Here is a 26,428-nt window from a genome sequence, read left to right as displayed (position 1 = left end):
ATGCAAAAATAGAATATAATATCAAGAGGCAGTACAAAAACTTAAGTAATTACGTGACAGGAAGATACCTGAGTATGGACAGACTTCAACAATTTATATCCAACAAAAATGAAATAGCATAAATGCTTTTAACAGAGTGCTCAACAGAACAGTTTATGTCCCAGTTAAATACTTGATCCCACCAAGAATACATGTATAGTTACAAAAGCTTGATATGAACTGAATGCTGCATTAATCAGAAAGAAAAAAAAATCTTTTACTTTCCATTTGGCAAGTTTTGCAAGAGTTGCATGTATTAGCCTCTAATTAAGCACCTCTTGGCACTACCTCAGTGCCTTTTTAAATGTTAATTCTATCCTTATTACGAAGATGTCTTTGACATTCACTGTCATTAGGTTATCTGCGTAGATACCCCAGTAGAAAAGAATGCAAATTAAATTTATCCTGATTAAATTGAGTTTATGGTAATCATAACACTCTTCAATAACTTTTTCACAGTAGGAAATACCATTTCCTGAGCATAATCTGAGCTCTAGCACTGCAGCTGGAGCCATCATGCAAGAAAATCATCACCCCACTAAGCCCCCACTAAGACAGGGATGCTCTTTGCAAAATGGGACTAGAACAGCTTGAGACTGAAAGTATCTTCTGCTATAGTAGCCCACATCTTAGAAGTCACTCCATAAGAGAATTTACATGAACACCTCTTCAGTAGGGCCGATATTCCTATAATTCATATCAAACATGGTCCAAAATGATGCATTAATTTTTTTCTAAATTCTTATTAACATTCATGTGTAAAATACTAAGTTATTTAAATTTTATAGGTAATGGAATTTCTACCACAGAGATGTAAATTTGAAAAAACATCATGGAAACATGCTACAAGTTAACAAAATTTGTAACAGTCAAGAAAAATATAAATCAAATTTATATTGGTCCCTGGTTTGCAAGAATAAGTGTAAGAAACAGTAAATTCTAAACTTTTTAACTATTACTGGTATCTACAGGAAAAAAAGTAATAGAAATTACAAAAAAAATCCAAAAAACCACAACAACAAAAGCCCACACCAAAAAACCACCAAAAAAAACAACGTAGACTAGTTTGTTCTCAACTATGCCAATGGTAATTGATAACACAGTATATTTTGAGTTCTCCATTTTGTTCCTAATACTGTAGAAATTAGAACATAATTAAAATGATTCTCTGGTGTTCACTTGGGAAAGCACACACAATGCTGGGGCAAGATGATCCTGAGGCTGTTCTCATGTATGCCAGGTACTGGCTGCCTGCAGTACCTGGAGGAGACAAATATGATCTAACAACATGCACAGCTGCATTTTCTTTTAATTTCTTCTCTCCCTCCCCATCCCTCCTTTCTCCTCTGCAGAGCCATTTCTGCATCATGGATTGTCCATAAGACAATAATGGTCAGCTCTTGAGTGGTTTTAAACCAAAATACCATAATTAAGACTAGGCTGTAACTGTAACTTATAACCAACTCTGAAAAACAGCACAAAATTAAGAGCATTTTTAAGCCATAGCTCTTGCCACACAAAATACCCTATTCCTTTCAGCCACCTGCTACCCCTGGCACACATCATTCCTCTCAGCACACCCACATTCTGGCCAAGCTCTCTCTCCTACCTGTGCTGCAACTGCCCACCATTACTGCTGTGTACTGCAACCCAGCCTGGTCACAGAGCTTGTCTCACTGGCACTGAGCCACTGGGGCACTTCTGACCGCCTGAGAGTACTGACAGACTAATGAGGCAAGAGCGTGGAAGTGTCGTGGAGCTTCTTACACAAACAATGTGTAATATCTAAGTCTAAAAGCAGTTAGATACGAGTCACTTCCTTGCAAAAAAAACCCAAAAAAACAAACAACTATTTTTGCTACTGCAGCAGTTTCAGTTATTAACATAAAAGCTGTAGATGAGATTTTACAGCCATTGTGTCCAACTTCATACTGAGTAGCACATTGCATGGAAGGAAGGAGAAGCACCCCAGAACACAAACTGCAACACATTAAAGCCTTGGTTAGCAATAATTTACCCATTTTGACTTGAAGGGCTGAGGCCACAGAATGATTATGAGATGCTAATGATATTATGTAAATTATCTGTATGGAATACTAACCTGCTACTGTGGTAACATAAATTCAGTTGATAAGTCACAGCAGAATTGAAAATCAAATTTCTGAAGTGCAAATGCCCATGTACATCTGATTTCCAAGACATCATTTGCTGTTTTTACATATTCTTATGTAGTGATAAATTAAGTTAAAGAAATTCCCTCTCTCAACTTCTCTGTGCACAGAAAGTGTTTAAAAGAGCTGAGTGGATTGAGTGGTGCTCAATCCACTGGCTCTCTGTACACTCCCTGTGCTACAAAACCCACATCTCTTTCTTATTAATAACTTGTTACGCTATCTTGCTCTTGATGTCTTCTAACAGGAAACAGAAAGTGAGAGGAATTCACTTTCATCACCATTGAAGAGTCAGCCTGGGAACCATTCTGCCATCTCTCAGGAGGAGTCTAGCGTGAAAAGAGGGAGAGCAATCTTTGAAAAGATGTCATCAGAAAATGGCCATAGCAACAGCTCTGAAGGTTAGCATTGCCACATTGACCTGATACCTTGCTTTAAGGCAGTGGTCTCCAAATCTTTTTGATGGTTACCTCTACCATTAAAATATTTATGAGTATGCCCTCCCAAGGTTTGTATATTTATTTACAAATCATGTTTCTGCACTATTCTACTAGTACAACCTTAGACAACATACACCAAAAAAAAAGTTAAAGTAGGATGGATGAAAAAAAATAGATGGAAAGTGTTGATTCACAAAAAAAACCTAGATTCCTGCACCCCAAAGGACTGTCTTGCACAGCCCCTGGGGTGCACATACTCCACTTTGGAGATCAATGCTTGACCATATCAAAAAGTGCCTATATCTGTGCTTTGGTTTGTTTTAACATAGAAAGAATATGCATGATCAAATTTTCTGATTGAAAACCACTTATTGACTTGTGAGTGTCTAGAACTTGACATTATATAAAATAAACAGATTACCCAGATAAATAGCATTAAAAGGCTTGTCCAGTCTTCCAATAAAATTAATAAGCCTTCTACATCATATGAAACAATTACTGATTCCACTCTTTTTTTAATCAGAAAATGTTTAGACTGCATATTTATCTATTTCAGATTCTAGAAATTTAAATGGGAATTTGAATGCATGAGACCTTTTCTAGCTAATGCTGCTAAGTCTATTAAGCTCATTGTTCAAACTACAGACCTGCTTTTTAAAAAGTTTAACTTTCAGCCATTGGCTATCTTTTCCTTTTTTCCCCTACCAAATTAAAGAGACCTTTAATACCTGCTCATTTCTTCTTTGAAGGATAATTATCTATTATGACCATATCACTCCACGACTATCTAGCACTAACTAGACAGAGCTACAGTTCTCTCTGTGGCAGTATTTTTTGTGCTTCTTCTCTGCATCTTCTTAAGTTTTTCAGATATCTTTGGATTTAAAGATTATTTTGGGGTGTTTTCCCCTTCTCCTTTTAGAGATTTCTAGTACAAAACCTTTTTTTTTCCTCTCTGACTACAAAACAGAATCCTCCATTCCATATCCACTCTACCTCTGAGTCTAAATACGGCATTTCATGGTTCAGAAGCATTTTTTGATCCACCAGGAATAACAAATAATATGATTTATGCAAAAATGCACAGTCAACAATTTATACCTCTTATACATGAAGCTTTTTTCAAAAATGTGACACTTCCATAGGGGATAATGTTTTTCTATGTTCCTGTGAGAGCCATAATATCCCATTTTGCATGCAGACAGTCTTAGGAAAAGTAAATTCCCTAAAGACTCATTTTAGTTTGAAACCACTGGTGAAAAACCTTAAACTTCTAATAGCTGAAGTCAGGCATTGAAATCTGCAACTCTGCACTTGAATAAACAGTCAGGTCCTGAAAAAAAATAAGATAATGCTGATCCATAGATTATTTCTCCCATCACCATGAGATCTCAGTTTTTTATAACCAATATGAATATATGCCAACTTGCTTCAATTTTTCAGCAAGAACAACACCCTCAAAGTACTAAAGTGCTATGGAAGCTTTTCCAAAATGTTCCAGTTAGGCCAAAATCTTATTTTCCTAGAAAAAGTATTGAGCAAAATTTACTGCAAACTCTATGACTTGAGTATCAGCAACCAACAACTTCTGTTGTCTCCACTGAAAAACAAAGAAGTATTGCTGTTCAACCTACCATGAAAACCTGGAGAAGACATACTGGGTTGCTATGCAGGCATATTGTTGGGGAAAAAAACGGCAAAAAGACAGATTTCTCAAATTCTATTATGCACAAATGATTTTTCAAGCTTAGTTTACTTTATAGAATTAATGTAACTCACGACTAATAAAAAATTAAATTTTCTGAAAGAGATACTATCGTACAAGTCCCATATGACAAAGGGAAGCAGATTTTGTTGGCATAGCTCAGCTTGATAAGGCTCTTATTAGTTCATTTTAAAAAATACATTTATACCTGAAAGAATCAGAATGTATTACACCTTCAAGTTCTCTTGAATGAGAAAAGCTTACAGCAAAATGAATGAGCAGAAGTTTAGATCATATAATCTCTTATACCTTTACAAAGAATTTTACATTGTGTTATAAACCAACTAGCTTCTTAAGACAAAAAAATTCTGTTTAAAGGTTTTAAAGCTAACAAGAGAATAGTTTCTATTACTTTCACTCCCCAGGTGGTTAATAATATGTATCTATTAAAATGTTTTTTAAAACAGTCCATTAAATTCATTGGCCCCATATCAGCAAGGAATTAAACCACATCTAACTTCACGCACATGAGTATTCCCATTGCACTTAATGAAAGCATTCTTATGACTATGTACAATCCAAAAAATCCCTTGTTGAACCAAAATACCAAGGAAGATTTTTTAGCTCCTAAATATTCTTAAGAATTAAAGCAATGGCTTAAAAATTTCATTCTGGTGTGTTACATAATTCAATCTGCCTTTAAAAATGAACTGACACTTTTTGGCTTTGGTGGAATATTCCTCTGTGTTTCCAAAGTGTACTTTAAAATTCTCCATGGTTTTGGTTAGCTTTGGTTTAATGCACAGACTTCTTATTTGAAAAACAGCAGTTTTCTCTCTCTTCTGATTTCTACTTTCCCTGAAAATCTTTCTTTTACTTTCAGCTGACTTTCATTGACTCTTTCACTGCTGCTATTATTATTTCTTGAACTGTACAATTATTTTTTCTACCATGATAACATGAAATATGCAAAATTACTGCATGGGATAAGCATAATAGGAAAGAAAATTATCCTTATGTAAGTCATGAGTAGGGTCATGTAAAAATACTAAAAAGCCTGAGTATATTTACACTGAGATCACTCTTCTATGCATGCCTGCATCTGATTTTTACTGAAGAATTACTTCTTCTATTTTCTTGCTATATCTGAACCTTGAACACTTATGCCAGTTTAATAGTTTTAGAGGGAATAGGTAGAAAGGCCAGGTGTGCCTTCGATGTCTTCCCTGTTTGGTGGGATATCCTTTCCCTGGCAATATGTTCTTTGCCGGATGAACAGACAGCTGTTCAAAACTCACTTTTTTTTTTGTTGCATTTCTCTTATCACAGACAAGAGAGATGACCACAGTATACTTTTCCCCTTTGTCTAAAAGAAGGAAGAATACCTTTACACTAAATTTAAGGCACTTTTCGGAGTATAAGGAATTCTTTTGACACAGTCAAATGAGTGCAGAAAGCAGCAGCAGAACCTCCTAGTGCTAGTAACTCAGAGCTGCTTTTTCAGGAGTCCTCCGAGCTGTTGTCTCCACATGCACTGTACCTGAATTGCAAATACTTCAGGATAAATCTATAACCTCTTCACACCTTGAATCAAGGTTAAAATATAGTGAGCAACGGAGATAATTTGCTACAAGTTTTTAGTAACACTAAACCAACTAATACATACCACCCTAATGTAAGACCAGTAAATAACTGAAATCTACAATAGACTCAGAAGAGACTGTGGTCAAATTAATACTATGAAGTCTAAGGCTAATTAGAACATAAGATATCTAATTAGAACAGATTATTTGTAGTACTTAAAATTACTTTTTACAGTATAAATAATGGAACTATAACACCATCAGAAAAATACTATGCTTATTGTTTAAATTTTATAATTTTTTTAATTAAAAAGCTTATTGTTTTTAGCCAAGAAATTTCCCCCACTCTGAAAAGTTTCATTGACTTAAATTTTTTGCTACTCTCTAAGCTCTAAATTGAAAATAAGATAAACTTGTGAAAAAATTGATGTTACTTCTTCTTTCTACTACTGCTTTTATTTCAAGATTTAGAAAAGATGTAGCTATTTTCCTCTTAGAAAATATAATTTCTGTTTGTACTTACAGTGGAGTCTCGCAAACTTGTAAGAGGACTATCTAAGGAGAGCACTCCCAGGGCTGATAACACACCGCTGGATTTCCAGGAGACTGTCTCCTTTAAAGAAAGAATGGCTATGTACAAGGCTGCTGTGTCCTTTGCCCATGTAAGATATCAATGATTTCTTACCTTCTTACCTCTCCATTTGCTTTGCACAGTGACATATCCTGCATTCTTTATTTATCCAAGCTGACTGATGGACCATTATGAGGATCAAAATTTGACATTAAATTAACAACCCTACTTAGCAAACTTATTGATGCATCAGTCAATCTCTGCTGAGAGAGATTTCTCATGCTATAAAGCTTTGGTCATCTGGACAATTCCCTTTAACTCATTAAAGGGACTGGGCTTTTCTTTCACTGTTGCATCAGCTGCATTTATTAGGGCCACAGGCTTATGATATATTAAGACAGCAGCTTCTGCATTACTAAAATTATTACTAAAGAATAAAATCATATTCAAAAGCACATTAAGTTTAGACCTATTGCTGTTCAAACTGAAGACTTTGAAATCGCTGCATTTTAAAATAGTAGCTCTATGAGACAAGGTGTATGAAAAAGTATTGTTTTGTAATAAAATTATTTAAAATTGGTGTTATATAAAATAGTAGTTAGGAAAAAAAAACCTTCTTCATTTTGTTTTACGTCTCCCTCTACATGTCTATCAATAGGATTAAGTATTTTACTGAAAATTTTAAAATATTGATACCAAGTAGCATATAATGTATTTGGTTAACAGAATTTATAAACTAGTAAAATAGACCTCCTTACCACAAACTGAATTATCAGTCGGGAATATCTGAAAACTGTGTCTTCAGATCTCAGCCAGGAAAACCTTCCTCAGTTCTGCAGAAACACTAAGGGTTAAAAAATGTGGTTTTACCATACCTTAAAATCCCAGCTAGAAGTTGCAGCTTAGATCCCCTGTATAAGGAAAGGAAGGCATTATGGGGACTTGCTCTAATGTGAGAATGGCAATGGTCTTAGTTTACACTAAACTTTCAGCACATGGAAAGAACACCTTTTACTCACTGCAAACTAGGCCAGAGTAATTTCTGTAAATCAGAGACCACATCTGGCAAAAGAAGAACTACAATTCAGCTATCACCAGACATCATCCATATGCAAGTACAACTGTAGGATTCCCAGTCTCACCTGCACTTTAGTCTTGGGAAAAGGGTTTGCATTGCCTGAAGGGACCTTCTGGGTGCATGGATAATCCAGAAACCACAAAGTGAAAACAGCCACCAGAACCCAGGTGTTTTCCAGCCCTCGAATTCCTGCCTGCTGACTTCCATATTTCCCAACTGCTTGGCATGTATTTGGGGCAGAGTCCTGCATTTCATCTGTCTGAGAAGGTCCCAATTCCCTAGACCAGCAACTGGAAACTTTGCTGAAGTTAGTACTTTCTCTCACAATGAAAAGAACTGCATGAAGCCTGACCCAATCTAGCTGTGTTGAGCGCACGGGAACTATTTAATTTATACTCAGAAAAGTCTTGCAATTTCTTGTTGAAGTGGATGGTTGCCTGAAAGAAGGAACTTTAAATTTGGACCCATTAAAGGGAATTACTACATTTCATTAGGGGACCCATAACTGCATTTATCTGCTCAAAATATCTCCAAATGGCTGTTAAGGTGTGCCTGAAATGTTCATTCATTATTATGTAATAAAAAGTAACAATTACTTTCCGCACTCATATATCCATGCACATATATAATCATGTAGCCTTCATCACAAGGAAGAAAAAAACAACCTGGTTTTTTTATGATCTGCTTACTTACTCAAATAAAAGTAGAAAATATAACTTTACTTAGTAGCTTCATGACAAATGTATTCCTAATTTTTGGGTGGGGTTTTTTGTGCATAGTGATTAATAAATTAAAATGCTGAAAGTTTCATCCAATACCATCTAAAAATTAACACATAAAGGACAGAACTAGAACAGGAAGTCTGAGGATAAGTGCCCTCTTGTGACCTTCACTGCTGTTGTTGGGGAAGGCAGATCATCTCACAAAGGCCTGCTTGAAGCTCTCTGCATGTTTTTCAACAATACCCACTGGAAACACAGAGAGGACCAGGTGGCAACTCTGAATGCCACAGAATTCAGAGGAGACAAGTAGAAGAGGGAACAGCAGAAGTATTGTTCTGGAAAGTGGTTGTTTCTGCCAATTCAGCAGATGGGACTTACTTCTTTTGGTGCTCAAGATTCAGGCCAAGCAAAACTTTATCTAAATCATCAAGTATGGCTACTGTGCAGCAGTCTGTGAACTTGCCAAAAAGAGTATTCACAATTGTCTGAGTCATTCCTGCATACTGCTGTTAACTAGTTTAAAAAAAAAAAAAAAGTCACAAAAATATGTTTTTAGCACAAATAGAAAACAACTGGTCCTATTTTTTCACTCCAGAGTTCACAGAAGAGCAAGTTCTGTACTGTGCCTGGTGGCCTGGCAGCAGTGAGGAAACAATTCGAGAAAGTACAAAGGATGTCTCCAAAAAAGACCTTTGTTCAGTACCAGCACCAGCATAGATCTCTACAGGTAACAACAGCATTTTAATACTAACAAATTATGTATGCCCTGCTAGATAACTGAGGAGAAAATATGATTGCTTGCTTCACTGACGAGTTTTCATTATGGCTAAAACAACATTTCTCTAATGTTCATACTCATAGAATTTTATATTTGAGATGTATCACGGGATTAATATATTTTTTATGCTGATGAACACTCACTATAGACTAGACTCAACTAGACTTAGATTGAGTAATGCATATTATTACTACAGCAGTATTTTACACTGAAACCTGTCTATAAGACTGTGATTTATACATTATCGTGTGTCATGGTGATATTTTGCATTTACTGCATTTGATATTAAGTCATTCTCTTTCAAGAGGAGTTTCCTGCTTCCACTGAATTAAATCTAATAAATTTCCCTAAACAGATCAAAAATTGCACAGAAGAACCCAGACAATACATGAAAGTAGAACAAAAAGCAGCTAAGTGTGACTTCAGATAAAAGACCTTCACATTTCATTGCTTCATTAGTCTATACCATGAAAAATAGTTGTAGGAGATAATGATTTTGGACTATGTGAAATTCCCTGCAATAAAACACTGTACAGTCTGTCCTGTGCACTCTGAAAAACAGTAAATTTGCTTACCATCCTGCACTTCCTGGAGAGATTTTTAAGGAATATTGTTCTCCCAGCTTTGTAGAAAAAGACACATTAACATTTTGCCATAGGCTTATTCTAATGTTAAATAAATATCATCATATCTACCACTCATCTCTCATTTCTTATACATTAATACCTATATCAACAACTTGCACAGACAACAAGCAAAACTTCAGTTTGTAAGGAAGAAGACAGTTTGCTGCAGGGGTATTAATATATCTTTAAGTAAGCAGAAAAATGCCATAGTGGGACATACTAACACTGGTGCATAATCTGTGGTAATAGGAAGTGTTATGTACCTACTTTTCTGATTATATGACCCTCTTTACCTGCCAGTTTTCTGGGTGAAGAAATAAAGAATCCTGTACAGAAATTACGTGAGTTTTCTCTTGCGTGGAACCCAATAACTTCATGTCTGTGATGTGTAGATGCATTTTCCCAGGACATCCATCTTTCCACAAAGCCACTATAATAGTTCCATTTCTTCAGTCAAGATGTGACCTAAAAACATATTTGTCCATATATTTTTCCTCTATGGCTAGTTGAGGAGGTTCTGTCAAATCATCAGCAAAAATAGCCACATACACTGAAAAATGAAATCACTCAGACCATATGGAACCATCTTTAAATTTAGGTTAAATAACTTGCTGAAAGACCATAAAATCCCATTTCTATGTAACATAACTGCACTTTCATGGAAAATGGGATTATACACATAAGTAGTTGAAAGATTATTCAAGGTCACTGAATCCATCCTGGGGCAAAACAGAGAAAACACATAGTTTGAAGACAGATGTCTAGATCTGGATAAATTCAAACTATTAATCTAAGATAAAATAAGGATGCAATTAAATTTTTAAATAATAATATAAATAGCTGAACACTCTACTACATATTCCATTATTGTATAAGGAGTTCATGACTTTTATTCAAAATATTGTCATCAAATATGCAAATAATAACTACTCATCTTCCCATTTTTCTCAGGCAGCAGCCATCATTCTTAGCTCTCTAGATTGTACTGGCAATTGGTTCCTTGTAATACGTGACATTATACCAGTAGAGTTCAATAATTTCATGCCCAAAAGGGTGAGCAGCAATGAAAACTGATCACAGACTTACCCTGTGCTCAAAAACTCAACCAGAGTCTGATTAGAGACCTGGTCTGGGTTCTGACCACTGGCACCATGAGCATTTTCTAGCATCAGCCATCAGGATGAGAAGAGGCCACGAGCTTTGGTGTTACACCTGTGCAGGTGCCAGCCTGGAGTGCTTTGGTACCCAACTCAGCTACCTGACTGCTCAGGCACAGCCTCAGTGCCCAGTGTCAGAAAGGAGCCATGGCCAGCAAGTGAGCTGAACCTCCAGCACAGCAAAGGAGTGACATACAGAGAAAACATCTGATGTTCACTCAACCTTATAGTAAAGAATGTCAGAACTGACACGGGCATAGCTACACCTCCTTCACTGAGGGTCATTCCAGAGGAATTTCCTAAGATGGCTACTGCAGCAATTGCCAATTTTCTAGCAATTGCAGAGAATAAGACTGAATAATGGGACAATGTCAGTGAATGGGGAAAACCTTATATTTTTATTAAAAACTTTCATATAGTGCCCAAGACACCCCAAATATATACATAAAAATAAGCAAGGCTGACAAATCATAGGGAAGAAGTGTAGATAAGTGAAGTTCTTATGAGAAATTTCTGCCAGACTCCCACAGTGCAGTGAGACTCTGCTAAGAACATAAATAGGTAAAAAAAAAGCATTGCTTTGAGGATGAAATTAAGATCCATGGCAAATAGTCATTCCATCGTCACTAACTTTGAAACTGAAGATTCAGGCTCAGAAATCAGTGGATTTACTTCCACTGCTGCTTACAAGTTTGTACATACTGTTCATTTAGAACAGAAAGTTCTCTATTTGCCAATACATAAACAATATTACATTATCCAGCTTCTGAGAGATTGTATGTTGATCATAATGTACAGTTCAACTAAACACATTATGCATCAATTATGAGATAGCAGAAGTCTTTCTTGTGCTTGGATGAACTTCTGAGCCATCTGATCCCCTTGAAACACATACTTCTATAGACAGATAACTGTATACACATTTTATGCATGTATACATATAAAGTAGTGTACAATTCTGAGCTGAAAAACAATTCTATTTTTGAAAGAGAAAGTATGTTTTGTTTGTTATTAGAACAGAAGGAAACTAAAAATGTCAACACAAAAAAGCAAACTTTGGTTTAAATTACACAGAATAATTACTGATAATTCAAATCTTGGCACATTTTCAATAAGAATTCTATCTAAATTATTGCAGTACAGAAGCACTAAAGTTTTTGTATGGGCCACAAACATAAAATGTGTGTAGCAATTACAGTTCTCTTCAGTAAAATAATCTGAATGCTTACATAAAAAGAACACTTCTCTAACAAAACTTATACAGACTTACTCTTGGACTTACATGTTTATTTTTAAATAGCATTGTTTTGGGTTAGAATGACTTTTTAGAATTACCCAGAGACACAACAGTACACTCTAGTCCTCTGTGTTAAACACCATACAGATATGCACGGGAAGGCCAGCAGCCCACACAAAGGGTGACGGGAAACAAATGTGAGAGACAGGATAAAGGAGGATAAAGAAGTCTGAAAGAAAACGTAAAAATTTTGCGAAACCATTCACAAGAGAGCAGCATGCCAACAATCACCCAGCTGACAGTGTTTTCTGAACCCTTCTCGTGATTTGCCATAAACAAAATGTAATTGACCAATTTTATAGAATATACTACAAAGTCTATGGGATCTACAAAACATGTCACAAACCATAATGGGGTAGACTAAATTAATTGTACGTACAGTAATCCTGTATACAACAGCTGGCAGTTATAGAGGAGGGATGAAACCAAAGGTCCTCTAACTATCCACTTGTTTGGAGTAATAAACAAGCAGCATTTAACAACCTGTTACAGGAATTTCAATTAGCCATTTTGACTGACACACAAAATAAGAGATCCTCCATGTACCTCTTCCTCCCAGCATTCCCACAGCAAGGCTGTGTAATTATGTCGTCAAAATCTGGCTCATAATGTTTGGGCTGCATTTTAGATGGCCTATAGCTATAGCATTAAATTATTATGGTCTTTTGCAATATGGCAACTACTTCATAAGCAGTACCAAAGTTACAGCATAAAGCACTAGTGACATTCAGATTAGATTTGCTTCCTGACTACATTAAGTCTAATTATATTTCTTTTTAATACCCCACACCATTCAAAGGACACATGATGAGTATTCTGAATATATTTCATGTCTCATGAATGAGCTTTTCCAGTAATGAGAGCTTGAATTACATATCTAAAACATGCACATTAGAACAGAAAAGCATATCTTAAATGAAAAAAAGCATATATATGCATAAATATATTAAAAAGCACACCCATATAGAAGGAAAAGGCATATTAGACGCACACCTACACAGTCATTAAACAGAAAAGAGATGGAAAAATTTGCACTTCATTCTTTTTGAACTGCCTCTTTTCAACCTGGTATGTGGTTAGCTCTACATCTCCTCAAATGTTGTGCAGCTTTCTCACAACTGTAATGTACACAGAACCTGCAAGTACAAAACAGGACATTCTGTAAAAGCAGGAAAAAAATGCTGTGAACTGCTCAAGCCTCAATGCACTCTGACAATTCAGATAGGATTGATTTTGATACTGGTAATGCACTAAATCGTTTACTGGGCCAGGAATAAGAAAATTTATTCCACCTTTTGTTCATACAGTTTTAATTCATCTTATAGCTGAAACAGGACTTGGCAGCACAGAGGTGGAAAAGAATTCCTAAAGCCCATGGAGGGAATGCTCAGTGTTTCTCTGTCATAGATCTAAGAACCCTTGCTCCCTACTGCATGGTCAGGCAGTAGATGACCCCTATACTGATTCAGCAGAAATATTAGTGGAGATGCAAGCAGTGTAAGCATTCCTTAGTTTGAAGGTGGAATAAATCCCATAAATACATGCTTTCTCATGGCATGACTAACAGAAAGAACAAATTTCTTGCCCCACAATTAACTGAATTTCAAGTAGCAGTCAGGACTTGAGATGCAGGAAGCTTACAGCTCTATGTTGCACTAGATGTACAGCAGCAATCTCAGAAAGACAGTAGTGTCTCCATTCATATTCAGGTTTCACTGAACACTCAGGAAGCTCTTGCTGGAGGGACCAGAAGCTCCTTCCATTTGAAAACTTATTATCAGTAGAAACTAATAGACAAGCTTCCTTCTAACAAAGGATGAAGAAAATAAAATTTGACATGAGTGAAATTATTTCTTAGATGGCTCTGTGTGCATGGGAGAGGAAGCACAGGAGTGCTGCCTTAATAATTTCAATCTTTCAGATTTATATCCTCTAATCACTAAGTCTCAAAGTGGTGTCTCTCATGGACACTGGTAGTTATGTAATACAGGTTTGATGGCAGGTTTCAAATAAGAAAACAAATCACTGTCAGAATCCGAAGCCAAGCCAAACACAGATAGACTGAGAAATCAGTTTACACAGACATCTTGGACAGTGCTTTAAACTCCTGAAGATACACTCTGATTATTACACTGCAGTTTTCTGGCCTGTAGTTACAGTACTACCCTGCATATTTTATGGGATCTTATTTATGGCTGTTCTGTGGGTCATATTTTTCACAATTGCAATTCAGCATGATTTTTGCATTGGAAGAACTTTATAAAGTATATGTAGAGAGTCATCACCTCATACAGACATATTACACTTCCTTTCAAAAAAATGCATTATGCAGCGTTATGCCCACTGCCACGCAACAAGTTGGAGGCACAGCACATAAAGCCAGAACAAGTCCTCCTTGTCACATCTGCCCCCTTCCAGTCCAGTCATGCATTGTATCTACTCATGCAGCTGGCCATATCTGCTGGCAAGCATCTTGCTGCAGTAACAAAGATTTGACATCTTCTGTGTTGTAAAAAAGCCGGTTCCAATGTTGATAGCAATAAATATCAAAGATAATAACAATGGCACCCTCCTGTGAAATGGCTGCTCTAGTTATACCACTTACATTAGAATTAATTTCTGACAGCCCTTCAGGCAAAAAAAAAAAAAAATCTCATTTACTAATAGCTGTTAACGTGAATTTTTTTGTTTTGTCTTGAGGAAACATCAAGTATCAGGCACCACACAGTATCAAGTAGCACCAGGGAAGCTGAATGCAATGAAATGACCTCCAAAGAAAGCCAAACAGAAACCTCTCAAACAAAGGAGGTAACTATATAATTTAATAATAATCTCATTGAACACTTATTGCTTTATCATGATAATTTTTAGATTTACATTCATATTTTTCATCTATGTAATACTTTAAATATGGTTTCAGAAGTATTTAAAATTCTTATGCATTGCACTAAATCATGACTAAAGTGAAGGTTTTGTGCACAGGGTTCTCCTCATGAGCAAGTTACCCATGAAAAGAAAATGGCATCTACATTCACTCAGCATGACACAGGTAAGAAGTGGCATGAGAATAATCACAAATGAGCAGTGGGAAATGTCTTTACACCCACAAACGTACTGTTCTTAGCATACAAACATGAAAACACACACTGTTCCAAATTCTCAGCAATGCACATTCCTTAACTAAAACGGGACTTAAGTTTAGAATTCGGTATGAAGAGATTATGTTTGCATAAGGATGTGTTTTTAAATATGGTCTGAGTTGCTTGAAAGAATGGGGAACTCGACAACTTGTCTGAAAATACAGGCAAACACTAGTCCATCTACGTACAAAGCAGTGCATGGTTAAGGTTCAGCTTGTAGCTGAACTGAATAACCCTGCAGAATATGATCACAGTGTTAAGACACTGCTGCTTCTGCAATTCAGCCCTTGAATGAGAATTCATGCATTACATTCTCCCACAGACCTCAGTCACCCTTTGGCCCTGCCACACCACTCAGGTATGGCAAAACAGTAGTCCTTAAAAAATTATTCTGTCATTTTCTCTACAGATTTCTGTACTGATCAAGTTACTCTCCTGACTTCTACAAGGCTAAATACAATTTTCGCAAGATAATAATGTTTTATAATTCAGTGATAAAGTCAATTTCATAAAATGCAGGTTGGAGGAAAAACCAATCTGTTTTATTCTTCTTCCCATTGCAGTAATCAATTCAGCTCAGAATGAAGAGCTCCCAAAGACTGTAACACAGATTTTAAAAGAACAGATTGAGAAGGCAGCTCAGGAAAAGGCTGCTCACTCCGACAGAGAGATCACAACATCTGCTAAAGAAGTAAAGGTCAGTATTTTTGATGAAGGATCTTTCCTTATGCAAATTAGAAGTTAAGCCATTGGTTTACCATGCTGACTGATTTTCTATATTGCATAATTATGATTGAAAATGTAACATATGGAAGTGGTGGGAATATATGGACTTCAGGAATTAAGTGCACATAATGTAATACGATATTCATTAGAAGGCTCTCTAAGTACTTACAGTATGTGACAAAAACAATTCAAGGTAACAACCTCTGCATTTTCTCCTCCTCTGCTGAATAGTCTCCTCTTGTTTTTATCTATAAGTATGTATAATTTGTCACCAAAGACTCTCAGAAGCCTGGAAAATACTACTTTCAAAAGAAATGAAAATGAGCATAAGCTACAGCTAAAGTTTGTTATGCATACAGTGCAAAGTCTGCATTTGTTGCAGCAAAATCTCAAAGACTGCTCATTCTTTTTGCATGAATTTCACATTTCTTTTCACATATATTCTATGGTGCAAATATCACAGCTCTTAGCTCGAAAGATTGGTTTTATGCATTCTGAGCAATAGCTGATAGATTGTGTCTTTCCAGATCTTATTAGAATCCTATTGCTTGGATGCTTGCAGAACTAGCTTTTGTGCAGAATAGAAAAATTGTTTTATATATAACTATGCTTAAGAAAAGAAGAGGGAAAAAAAGAAGAAAAAACAACCATAAACTACAGACAACCCAACACTTTCGTCTCCTAAAGATGGAAAATACATACCAGGAAATCACATTGACTTAAACAGTTCATCTGCTACCACCACAACTTCAGTAAGCTGACTACAGGAAATTTCTACACCAAGGAAAAAACAGGATGAAACTTCTACCTCTGCAATTATTTGCTCCTGACACACGGAAGCACAGGAGAACTTCACAATACTTATGCAAAAGCTCCAAAGGAAATGTCAGTATAATCTAAGTTCACTAGACCAAACAGCTATCCAACAGAGTCCACTGTGTCCACTGATCTGTACCCAAAGCAATTTATTTTGAACTAAGACATTTATATAATTGTTGACACCCAATATTAAGAAAACACTTAGAAAAACATTTTCTAATATTTTATGTCATGGATCTAAAACATATTATTTTAGATGTGCAGCAGGCTAGAAATGGCTTTGCCTTCATCATTCAGATGTTCACAAGGCCAGAAAAATAATGCTTTAGTGGCATGAAATCCAGAGAGGAGAGGTCCTCTCTCTGACAGGTCTGTGAGAACCAGCCTTTTGTTCCATTTAAAGATGATCCTCCAGACCCAGATAAAGCTAGAAGTACTACAGAGAAGGAACCATTGCAGGGAGAAATGTTAAAATAGACAGCGTGAATGTTTCAGATGCAGTCTCCAGGCATGCTGCATGCACATGCTCCAGGCTCTGCAGGAACTATGGACAATGTCCTTACATGAGGTAGTGGAGGTGTTGGTGCAGGTAGGTGCATGTCTGAAATGCAGCCAGCAAACTATATGAATAAAAATCACCCCAGTGAGGAACAAGCATCAGCTGAAACACACACCTAAGAAGTCTCTAATGGTGCTGTAAAGACTCTGAGGTACATGGTGGAAATACAGAACCTGGATAAACTTGAGCAACTCAACCCAGTTATTGCCCTTAACTTGTTGCAGACAAGGCCTGAGCCGAAAGAGAAGCTGAGCTCTACACAGAAGAGTGAAGTATAATGCATTTTGAACCTCAGCCATTGTGTGTTACCAGAGAGAGCTTCAAAGACGGGAGAATGAAGCTGTCTGTGGATACAACGCTGAAAAGAGATATTACACAATAACACACCAGATGAATGCAGCTTTTACCTGTGAAAATAAAACTCCTATGTATAATCTCAGTGGAGGAAAACATAAGTGGTGCTACACTCATGGTAAAAAAGCTGAAATACAGCCTTGGCCCATGCAGGATCCAAAGGAATCAAGTCCAGCTGAAACATCCATTATAAAAATCAGACAAGCAAGATCAAGGTCCAACAAGAGATACAGCAGCTCCTGTAACACTAAAGCAAAGCACAGTTTCTGATTCTGAATTGGATGGCAATAATACCCAAGTAATACAAAAATAAGATGTAGGAATTCAAAAAGATAGATTTCCCTGAAGTCCAGAAGACTGAGAAGCTGAAGATGGATGAATTTAGGACTAGCACTAAGAGGTCTATCCTGAAGAATTACATGTAGCAAAACAAAAATTATACTAAAAATAGATATTACAATTAAAATTGCATTACTTTTGTATTTGAAATACATTAACATGCTAGAAAATGTGCACAAAATGCACCTGGCTTTTAATGTTTAAAATTAATGCAACATCCTCTAAACTGAGGTAAAATGTTGTATAAAATGTCAGTAGAGACAAAATAATGCTCATGTTTTGCGCACATCCATTTTTAGTTTAGTAAAATACAAGATGTGACTTTAGACAAAGTGAACTATGTTTCAGTGGGTTTTCTATTTGAGTAAAATTACTGAAATGGTTTACAAATTACTATGCAATTTTTTTTTCAAAAAAACCTGCTGTTTCCTGCTGGGTGATTTAACCTGTTCATAAAGCTTCAGTCTGGTTTAGGCAATGAAACAAGATGTCAGGGTCCTGGCTTCACATCACTAAGGAGTGAACTGCTCACTGTGTCCTTCAAAGAGCTGAAGCCCATTCTTTGTTTCATATTGAACAAAACTTTTAACTATATGATGTGAAAATATATATATATATATATATATTTATAATTGAATATGAAGTAAACATGGAAAATTAAGCATGACTTCTTCCTCATGGTGCATGTTTTACTTAAAAAATATATTAAAATAGCATTTAGATTGCAAAGTTATGCATTTGAAATGTAGAAAATATTACATATGCTACTGAAAGATGAACATCAGTGTCCTCTTTTTTGCATCTATTTTGGACACTGAATATGGATGGGATCCTGCAGGAAGACCAGATGTTGCCATAGCTTTAGCCATTTGATACATGAACCGAATGCTTACACTTGAACAGCAGAGGAAATGGCAGAACAAAGCTAAACGCTCCTGTTCCAGCATAACTCCTGAGCAGAAAGCTTTGCTTTGGGACTCCCAGCACAGTGCACCAAGAGAGGGGTGCTACCCCTCCTAATCACACTAGGAGCAGAATTAAACATGAGTAGATTGTGAGCCTGTAAAATGAGGCATAGCCTAGTGGTGATCCAACAAAATACTTTATGTGGTGGTTTGGCTCTCCCTGACAGCTAAGTCCACACCCACTCACTCCACAGTGGGCTGGGAGAAACAATCAGGAGAGCAAGAGCAAGAGACCCTGTTGGCAGAGGAAGAGACAGGTTAATAGAGAAAGAAAAGCTGGGGCATGAGCAAAGCAAAAGAAATTGATGTCTAGTCACTTCCTGGAAAGCAAGGCCTCAACATGCTCAACTGTGACTTGGAAAGACAAACACGCTGAATGTCCCTCTTCCTCCTCCTTTCCCTCCCTCAGTTTCTATTGCTAAGCATGATGCCATATGCTATGGAATATCCCTCTGGTCAGCTGGGGTCAGCTCTCTTGGTTATGTGCTCTCTCAAGTTCTTGCATATCCCCAGTCTACCTGCTTGGACTGGGCAGGAGGGCAGAGTGGGAGGAAGAAGAGATTTTCACACTGGGAAAGTACTGTTCAGCAATAGCTAAAACATTGCGTGTTATCAGCACCTGAGCCCAAATTCAAAACAGCATCGCATGGGCTGCTATGAAGAAAATAACTGCATCCCAAACAGTCTCAGCAAAAACAAGCATGTTAAAAGTGAGTAGAAATATCCAGTTACAGTAGAATAGGGAGTTCTCTAAAAGTCAAACCTCTGGATTTTGTTTTTAATCTCTATCTGGTAAATATTGATGACCTCAAATAGCAGACCAGTCTTTTCCTCACTGATTTTGTATTTACACTGATTTTGTATTTACATGTGGTGGGTGAATACAAAACTGTATTCACCCACTGTCCCATTCCCCCTCCTCAACAAGGTATGGAGAAAAAATAGGATGAAGAAGCTCATGGGATAATATAAAGACAGGGAACAATATAAGAACACCTATTAATTACTTTAACAATTTAAAATAATTACTTATTTTTTATGGGAAAAAATAATTTCTAAGTAAGATAGGTTTAGATTCTGAGAAATAAACACTACAACATCTCCCCTCCTTCCCTCCTTTTCATAGTCTCAGCTTTACTCCTGCCTCTTCCTCATCCCTCTCCCACCCCCAGTAGCACGGAGTGGGTGGGGGGAATGGGTGCTGAGGTTAGTCCATACCAGTTCCTTGTTGCTGCTCCTTCCTTCTCACACTTGTCTCCCGTGGTCCACCATGAGCTCTCCATATGCCATAGCTCCTTCTGGGAATACCCACCTGCTCCACCGTGCTGTTCCCCAGGGGATGCAGTGTGCATGGCTGCTCCTGCGTGGTCCTCTCCCCAGGCCGCAGGGAAATACCTGCTGCCCTGCTCTCCTCCACAGGCTGCAGGGGAATCTCTGTTGCAGCATCTCCTCCCCTAGTTCTCTGACCTTGTTATTCGCAGGGCTGTTTCTCACACTTTTTTCCCTCAGTCCTGGCAGCTTTTTGCCCTCTTTGAACACGTTTTCCAGAGACATGAGGAGCGTGGTTCAGCAGCCCCGCCGTGCACTTCATCCAGAGCTGGTCGTGCCCAGCACGGGCCAGGCCCTGCCGCTCCTCACAGAGGCTGCCCCCAGCCACCAAAACTGTGCCACTGACACACAACACACGATTCCATTTCAAGGAGATGAATATTGCCTCATTCAGTCCTGGAAGTTGTTATGGGATAAATTTCCCTTAAATTCCCTCTTAGCCTTCCTCTTCTCTTGACTTGCCTTCTGAGGCACAACACTTACTATCAATTGTTCAGCTAAGCAATGTAACCATTCAATGAGACAGTTTTCCAGGATATATCACCACTTTTCCTCCTCCTAATTACCTTATCTCCTTCCTCTCCTCCCTCTCTACATTCAGAATACTTGTAAACCTAAGAATATTCAGCTGAGTCCTGGTGCTTGGCTCACAAGCAGTCCATGCATTGGGAGTGGGAGGCATGTCTGGAGAACTGAATCTATGCTGCCAGGTCTCTCTCTTAGCCTCCTTGGTGTCTAAGCAGAGTCTGCATTTTAGACCTTACAATTCATGACCAACAATTCTATTAGAGTTGATTTTTTTTTATTGGTGGTTTAGTCTATTTGCAAGTTCTACTTTATATTAAAGACATTTAACTTTCAGTATTTTTCACAGCCTTCATTATGGAGAGTAGAGACACATGGCAACTAAAGCTGTAGCTATAAAATCTACATCACTTTTTGTCTTGATTTGGGAACTGTTATAAAATCAACACAAGCAGGCAAACCAACAGACAGAATGCTGAAAGGGCCCAAATTTTCTGTTGATGTCAAGAGGCATTACTATCATCAGTGAAAATATATTCATACTGCAATTATTTGGTCCATCCTTTTTGTATTTGTCTGCTAATACAATTTTCATAGCAATTCAGAGATCAAGACAGAAGAGCAGCTGGCATTTTTCCAAGCCCAACACCATTCTTCTGCCCCTTACTGGTATGAATCTTCCTATTCATGCTTTTAACTTTATAGAGAAATAGTTTTCTTTATAATTAAATATGCTTCACAGAAGAAAAGAATTTTATAAAGTTGTTAATGTGAATGTATCTACCTTAGTATTAAAATTCAACCAAAGAAAGTATGAGGTCTGACAACTTAAATTATAAAAGTGACAAATAATTATGTCCATAGCATATTTGGTCCATATGAATGCACAGACAGGAGGTTACCACAAAAGGGGTAACCCCTACTGTGCATTTGGCATGGCTGAGCAAGAATTCCTCATCAGAATTTCAAACATCCATCCCTACTTATTGATATTTAAATTACATTGTACATTCAAAGATTATACATACATTATACTCAATTCCACTTGTACTAGAAAAACTTTTATTATCCTACCACATTTCACAAAATAATTGGTTATTGCAAATAAATGGAAGATATTGTACCTGGTGAAGTGAATAGTCCTTTCAAATGCATGGATTCCTGCAAAGGGAAAGGTAAGTAGTTTTTAACTTTTGAAGTATTACTGTTAGCTGGACAAAAAGGCAGCTCTACAATAAACAGCTGAGATACCAGTTAACAGAAAATGGAAAATGTTCTAACAAAATATATGGACTGATACTGTTCAAATCAAATCATAACATGTCACTTAAACTAATTTGTAACCTTTTAATATGTGGTTTTAGAAACTGCAGATTCAGGAAAATGAAACATGCAAACTCTGTCAACAGAGAGTTTACCCCATGGAATGTCTAGTTGCCGATAAGCAAAATTTTCATAAATCATGTTTCCGATGTCACCACTGCAGCAGTCAATTAAGGTAAGAAATAACTGCACGTGCACTCACACAACCCTGCTTTGGAATATAAATAAGAAAAGATGGTGAAATTATTTTCAGCTGTAGGATTGTTCAGCCTGTAGAATGCTGGGTTGACAGGGTGGTATTCTGAGTTCTCCTTTTCTTCTCTGCTCCAAACATCAGCACTGTGACATGGAACGAGACCCTTAAATTCCTTATAAAACTGCTCCATTGCAGTACCTTCCAAATTCCTCCCCATATTACTTCCTACTGACCATTGCAGACCTTCAGGACAGCATGAAACAGACACAGTAGACACAGGAATTTGGGTGGAATTTAAGACATCTGAAGATCACCAAATTTTCTCTCAATTTTTCTCATTCATAAAATGAGGAAACTATCATTAACTATGATAGTTCTCTGCATTAGCAAATCATTTTGTAACCTTTACATAAAATGTATAATTTATTGTACTGACTGCAAAGACCAGGAATTTTGATTTTAACACACTCTGGGGTTAGTTATACATTGAATGAATGAAAATTTCCTTCACTTCATCTGGGAGGAGAATCCAAATATAATCAAACATAAATTTCTATCATTTGCACAAAGACTAAATTCTGCTGCTACTTCGTAGAAAAACTGAAGATTTGAATTTTCATAAGATGAAGAAAAATGGTCCAAAAAGCCCAGAAGTGCTGTGGAACATTTCTATTTGACGCTTATTCTGTGCAACAACTGAATGAGTTCATGTTCTTTCATGAATCACTAAGCATGACTATTCGCCTTCATTTTGACTTTGAAATTGTATGGGAATATCCAAGTAAAGATTTTAGATATTTATTTTTTATGGGAGGGGGTTGGGGAGAAAGGGGGAGAAAAGGGAAGGTGTATGGTAATCTATCATATGTAAAAGTATAAACCTTTTTTTTTTCCATTTGGCAGCTTGGGAAATTATGCATCTCTCCATGGAAAAATATATTGTAAACCCCATTTTAAGCAACTTTTCAAATCAAAAGGAAATTATGATGAAGGTTTTGGACACAAGCAGCATAAGGAATTATGGAATTCTAAAGATCAACTTAGTTCAATTAAAAATAATCAGGCTGAAGAAACAAATCCAATTAATAGTGCACCTGTTGATCCTAAACCAATTACAGAAGTAGATAAAGACTTGTACTCAGGTACTGAAGGTGCACGTCCTGATACTTTGGATAATAATTTGAAAAAATCCACAGAAAGAGGTAAATTAAAAATGATATGGCCCCCTTCAACAGATGATGCAGCACATAAGAAAACATTTTCTATTGAAGAATCAGCTAAAGTAAATAAGTCAAAGTGGCCCCCAGAAGATTTTGCTCAAGAAGATTCTAGTTTACATAGAAATAAACCTCTGGGCAACAAAAAGGAATCTCAGAAAAATCCCAATGTGATGGAGCAAAATAAAAACAACAACACAAATTCACAACAAAATCAACACTCATCCTTTTGCTCTCTGTCTGAGAAAGAAGGTAAAAATACCTGTAAACCAAAGAAAAATGAAGCAGGCAATAAGGGGAAGGATGGGGAAGCAGGGAATGTGCAAGATAAGGTGATTAAACTAGAAGCATCAGAGAGTAGGGAGCAAAGTGGAAAGGATATTAATGAGGGTGATAATGTAATTGTGGATAGTCCTGGGAAGAAGCAAGAAAAACAAATAAATGAAACTGATAATTCAGAAGTTGTACAAGTCACTAACATTGATGATGTAACAGTACAAAAGAATTACAAAGAATGCAGCTTGAATAGCAATAACAATAATAATTATGCCACTTTTTCTCATCAAAACATTTCTACACAAAAAACAACTCTCTCAGCTATGTCTACCCCAAAGCCAGCATTAAACTATGCTATTTGCACTGAATCACAGCATGCCTTTGCAAAACTGGACAGTCAGTCTGGAAATGAAGACATATACGCGATGTATGAACCTCATGAGAGCTGTTCTAGTAATACTGTACTTGCACAGGATGAACCGCACTCAAAAGATGAAGATGCTGTTACTTCTAAGAGTCTTGCTCAATTTAATAATGATGCCACTTGTCAGAAGTCTCATACTAGCAGCATGTTAGTTTTGAAGACGGCAACTAACACATTCTCTGTTGATACTGAGTTGTTATGCACTGGAGAAGAATCAGAATATGACAAAAATGATAAAAAGCTAAATACTATTTTATCTGACACTCTGAAGAAATCTTTTCTTAAAAAAAACAACCTGGTTTTAAACTGTGGTCTAATAGACTCTACAGATGTAAGTAAAAAATCCTGCAGTCCATATTTGAAAGAACATGGAAATTATGGTAGAGAACTGAATTATATTAACGCTTGTCAAGAAAGTGAAATAATCCAATTGGCAAAGACTGACATAAATACAAGCTTAGATTTACTGAGCTCAAGACATACTGCTGTTTCATCATTCCAAGGCAAGAAAGTCACGTTCAAATGGCTCACTGCAGATGAACAAATTAAAAAAAGTAGATTTTATGATGAAAATTAATAAAACATCCAAGTTGTCGGCTATGTCTGTCACTCATTACAAAGTATTTCTTCAGTCTACTTATTTTAGTCTCTCATGGAGAATTTAATATCCAGAGATGACATAAAAAAATACAATTATACTGTCAATTACCCAGACTTTATCCAGTTAGTTTAAGGCATTTAAGGCAATGAAGATGTAGATTTTTTTCCATCTGTAATTATAAAACACACTTTGTTTTTCTATATTTCTGAACATTGCAAGGAATATTTTACTACGCTATCCTGGAGAAACATAATCCATTTCAATATTTATTATTTGTAACAACTTCAGATGTGAAGCGCCTGGTGTGCACAATGGAAGAAAAAATACTTCCATTGTTTTTTCTAATGTATTATTACTGTAACTGAGCTGTTGCTCCATGACATATTATGTACATTGGTTGTGTTAGCTCATGCTAGAAAATCTGGGGTTTGGTTGAGATTTGGGGGGGGTTAATCTTTTTCTTTTCTGTTTTTGCAATATCATGTAATACTTAGTTTGAAATGGATCATTACTGAATAGTAACCACAGCTGGTTGGTGAATAGCACTGTTTTGCTATATTCTGAGAGCTGCTACTAAGTTATGTTGAGTAACAGGGGAGAAAAAAAGTGTGTAAACTTTAACATTGGATAAAAAAAAACCAGCCTAAATAGAAATGAAAGAGTGTTTGGGGACACTGGGCAATGAAGACTAGTGGTTGTTTCAGTAACTAATTCAAAGTCATTTGAGCTGAAGCAGCTCTCCAGTGTCATATTTAAACCTGTACAAACTTATGCAAACTCTAGCACTTTTTTCCTTAAGACCTATGCTTATGGATTAATGTTTGCTCACCTAACACTATTCTATCTTGTATGATACAGCAACATATCATTTAACTGTTGACAATGCATAATAAAAAAGCACTTTACAAAAAAAATATTTTGTGATTTTTTTAATATGAATTTATAAGTACTATTTTCATTAAATAGTTTGTGAAGTTCTTCATGCAATGACTAGTTTAAACCAAAGTGTCAGAGAGAAAGGGGATCATAATAAAAATGCATTTTTCAGAATAGTTCCTGAAGGGAAAAATTGCACTGATGAGTAGTAGTAAAATGAAATTTTTCTACATCATTATTTAGTACAGGAGCCTGTCAGTCTGAGAAATATATTTTCACTGGCTACTATTGGCTAGTGAAGATGTTCTACTGCTTTTAGAACACAGCAGGGCTCATGTATTCTTCTATACTGAAAAGCACCAATTACAGAGATTAAAGAGCCTGATTTAATGGCTGGGCCAGAGCAGCATTTTAGAGGACTTCTAAATTTGCAGTCCATTTGAAACTTCATTAATTGCAATTCATTAATTGGCACAAAAGCTTACTTAGAGTTACTTAAATTGTTTTTATAGGTGCGGCATATCCACTAATCCCTTTAGAGCCTTTCTAGAGTTAGGGGCAATCTCAAAACTCTCTAAAGAGACCTAAATAA

General features: G+C 36.5%; 1 protein-coding gene across 1 annotated transcript; it reads left to right on the top strand.

The window, feature by feature from the left end:
- Positions 1-1,117: 1,117 nt before the first annotated feature.
- XIRP2 (xin actin binding repeat containing 2) lies at positions 1,118-26,400 on the top strand. Its single transcript, XM_033516091.1, has 7 exons — positions 1,118-1,126; positions 2,458-2,611; positions 6,464-6,600; positions 15,150-15,216; positions 15,871-16,004; positions 22,288-22,421; positions 23,346-26,400. Exons 1-7 carry the CDS (start codon positions 1,118-1,120, stop codon positions 24,934-24,936), a joined length of 2,226 nt encoding a protein of 741 aa, XP_033371982.1. The 3' UTR covers positions 24,937-26,400.
- Positions 26,401-26,428: the final 28 nt, after the last annotated feature.

Source organism: Parus major, chromosome 7 (genome assembly GCF_001522545.3).
Source record: "Parus major isolate Abel chromosome 7, Parus_major1.1, whole genome shotgun sequence".
In the NCBI taxonomy this organism is placed as follows: domain Eukaryota; kingdom Metazoa; phylum Chordata; class Aves; order Passeriformes; family Paridae; genus Parus; species Parus major.
The sequence above is the reverse complement of the archived record's forward strand: the minus strand, read 5'-3'. Positions and strand labels throughout refer to the sequence as shown.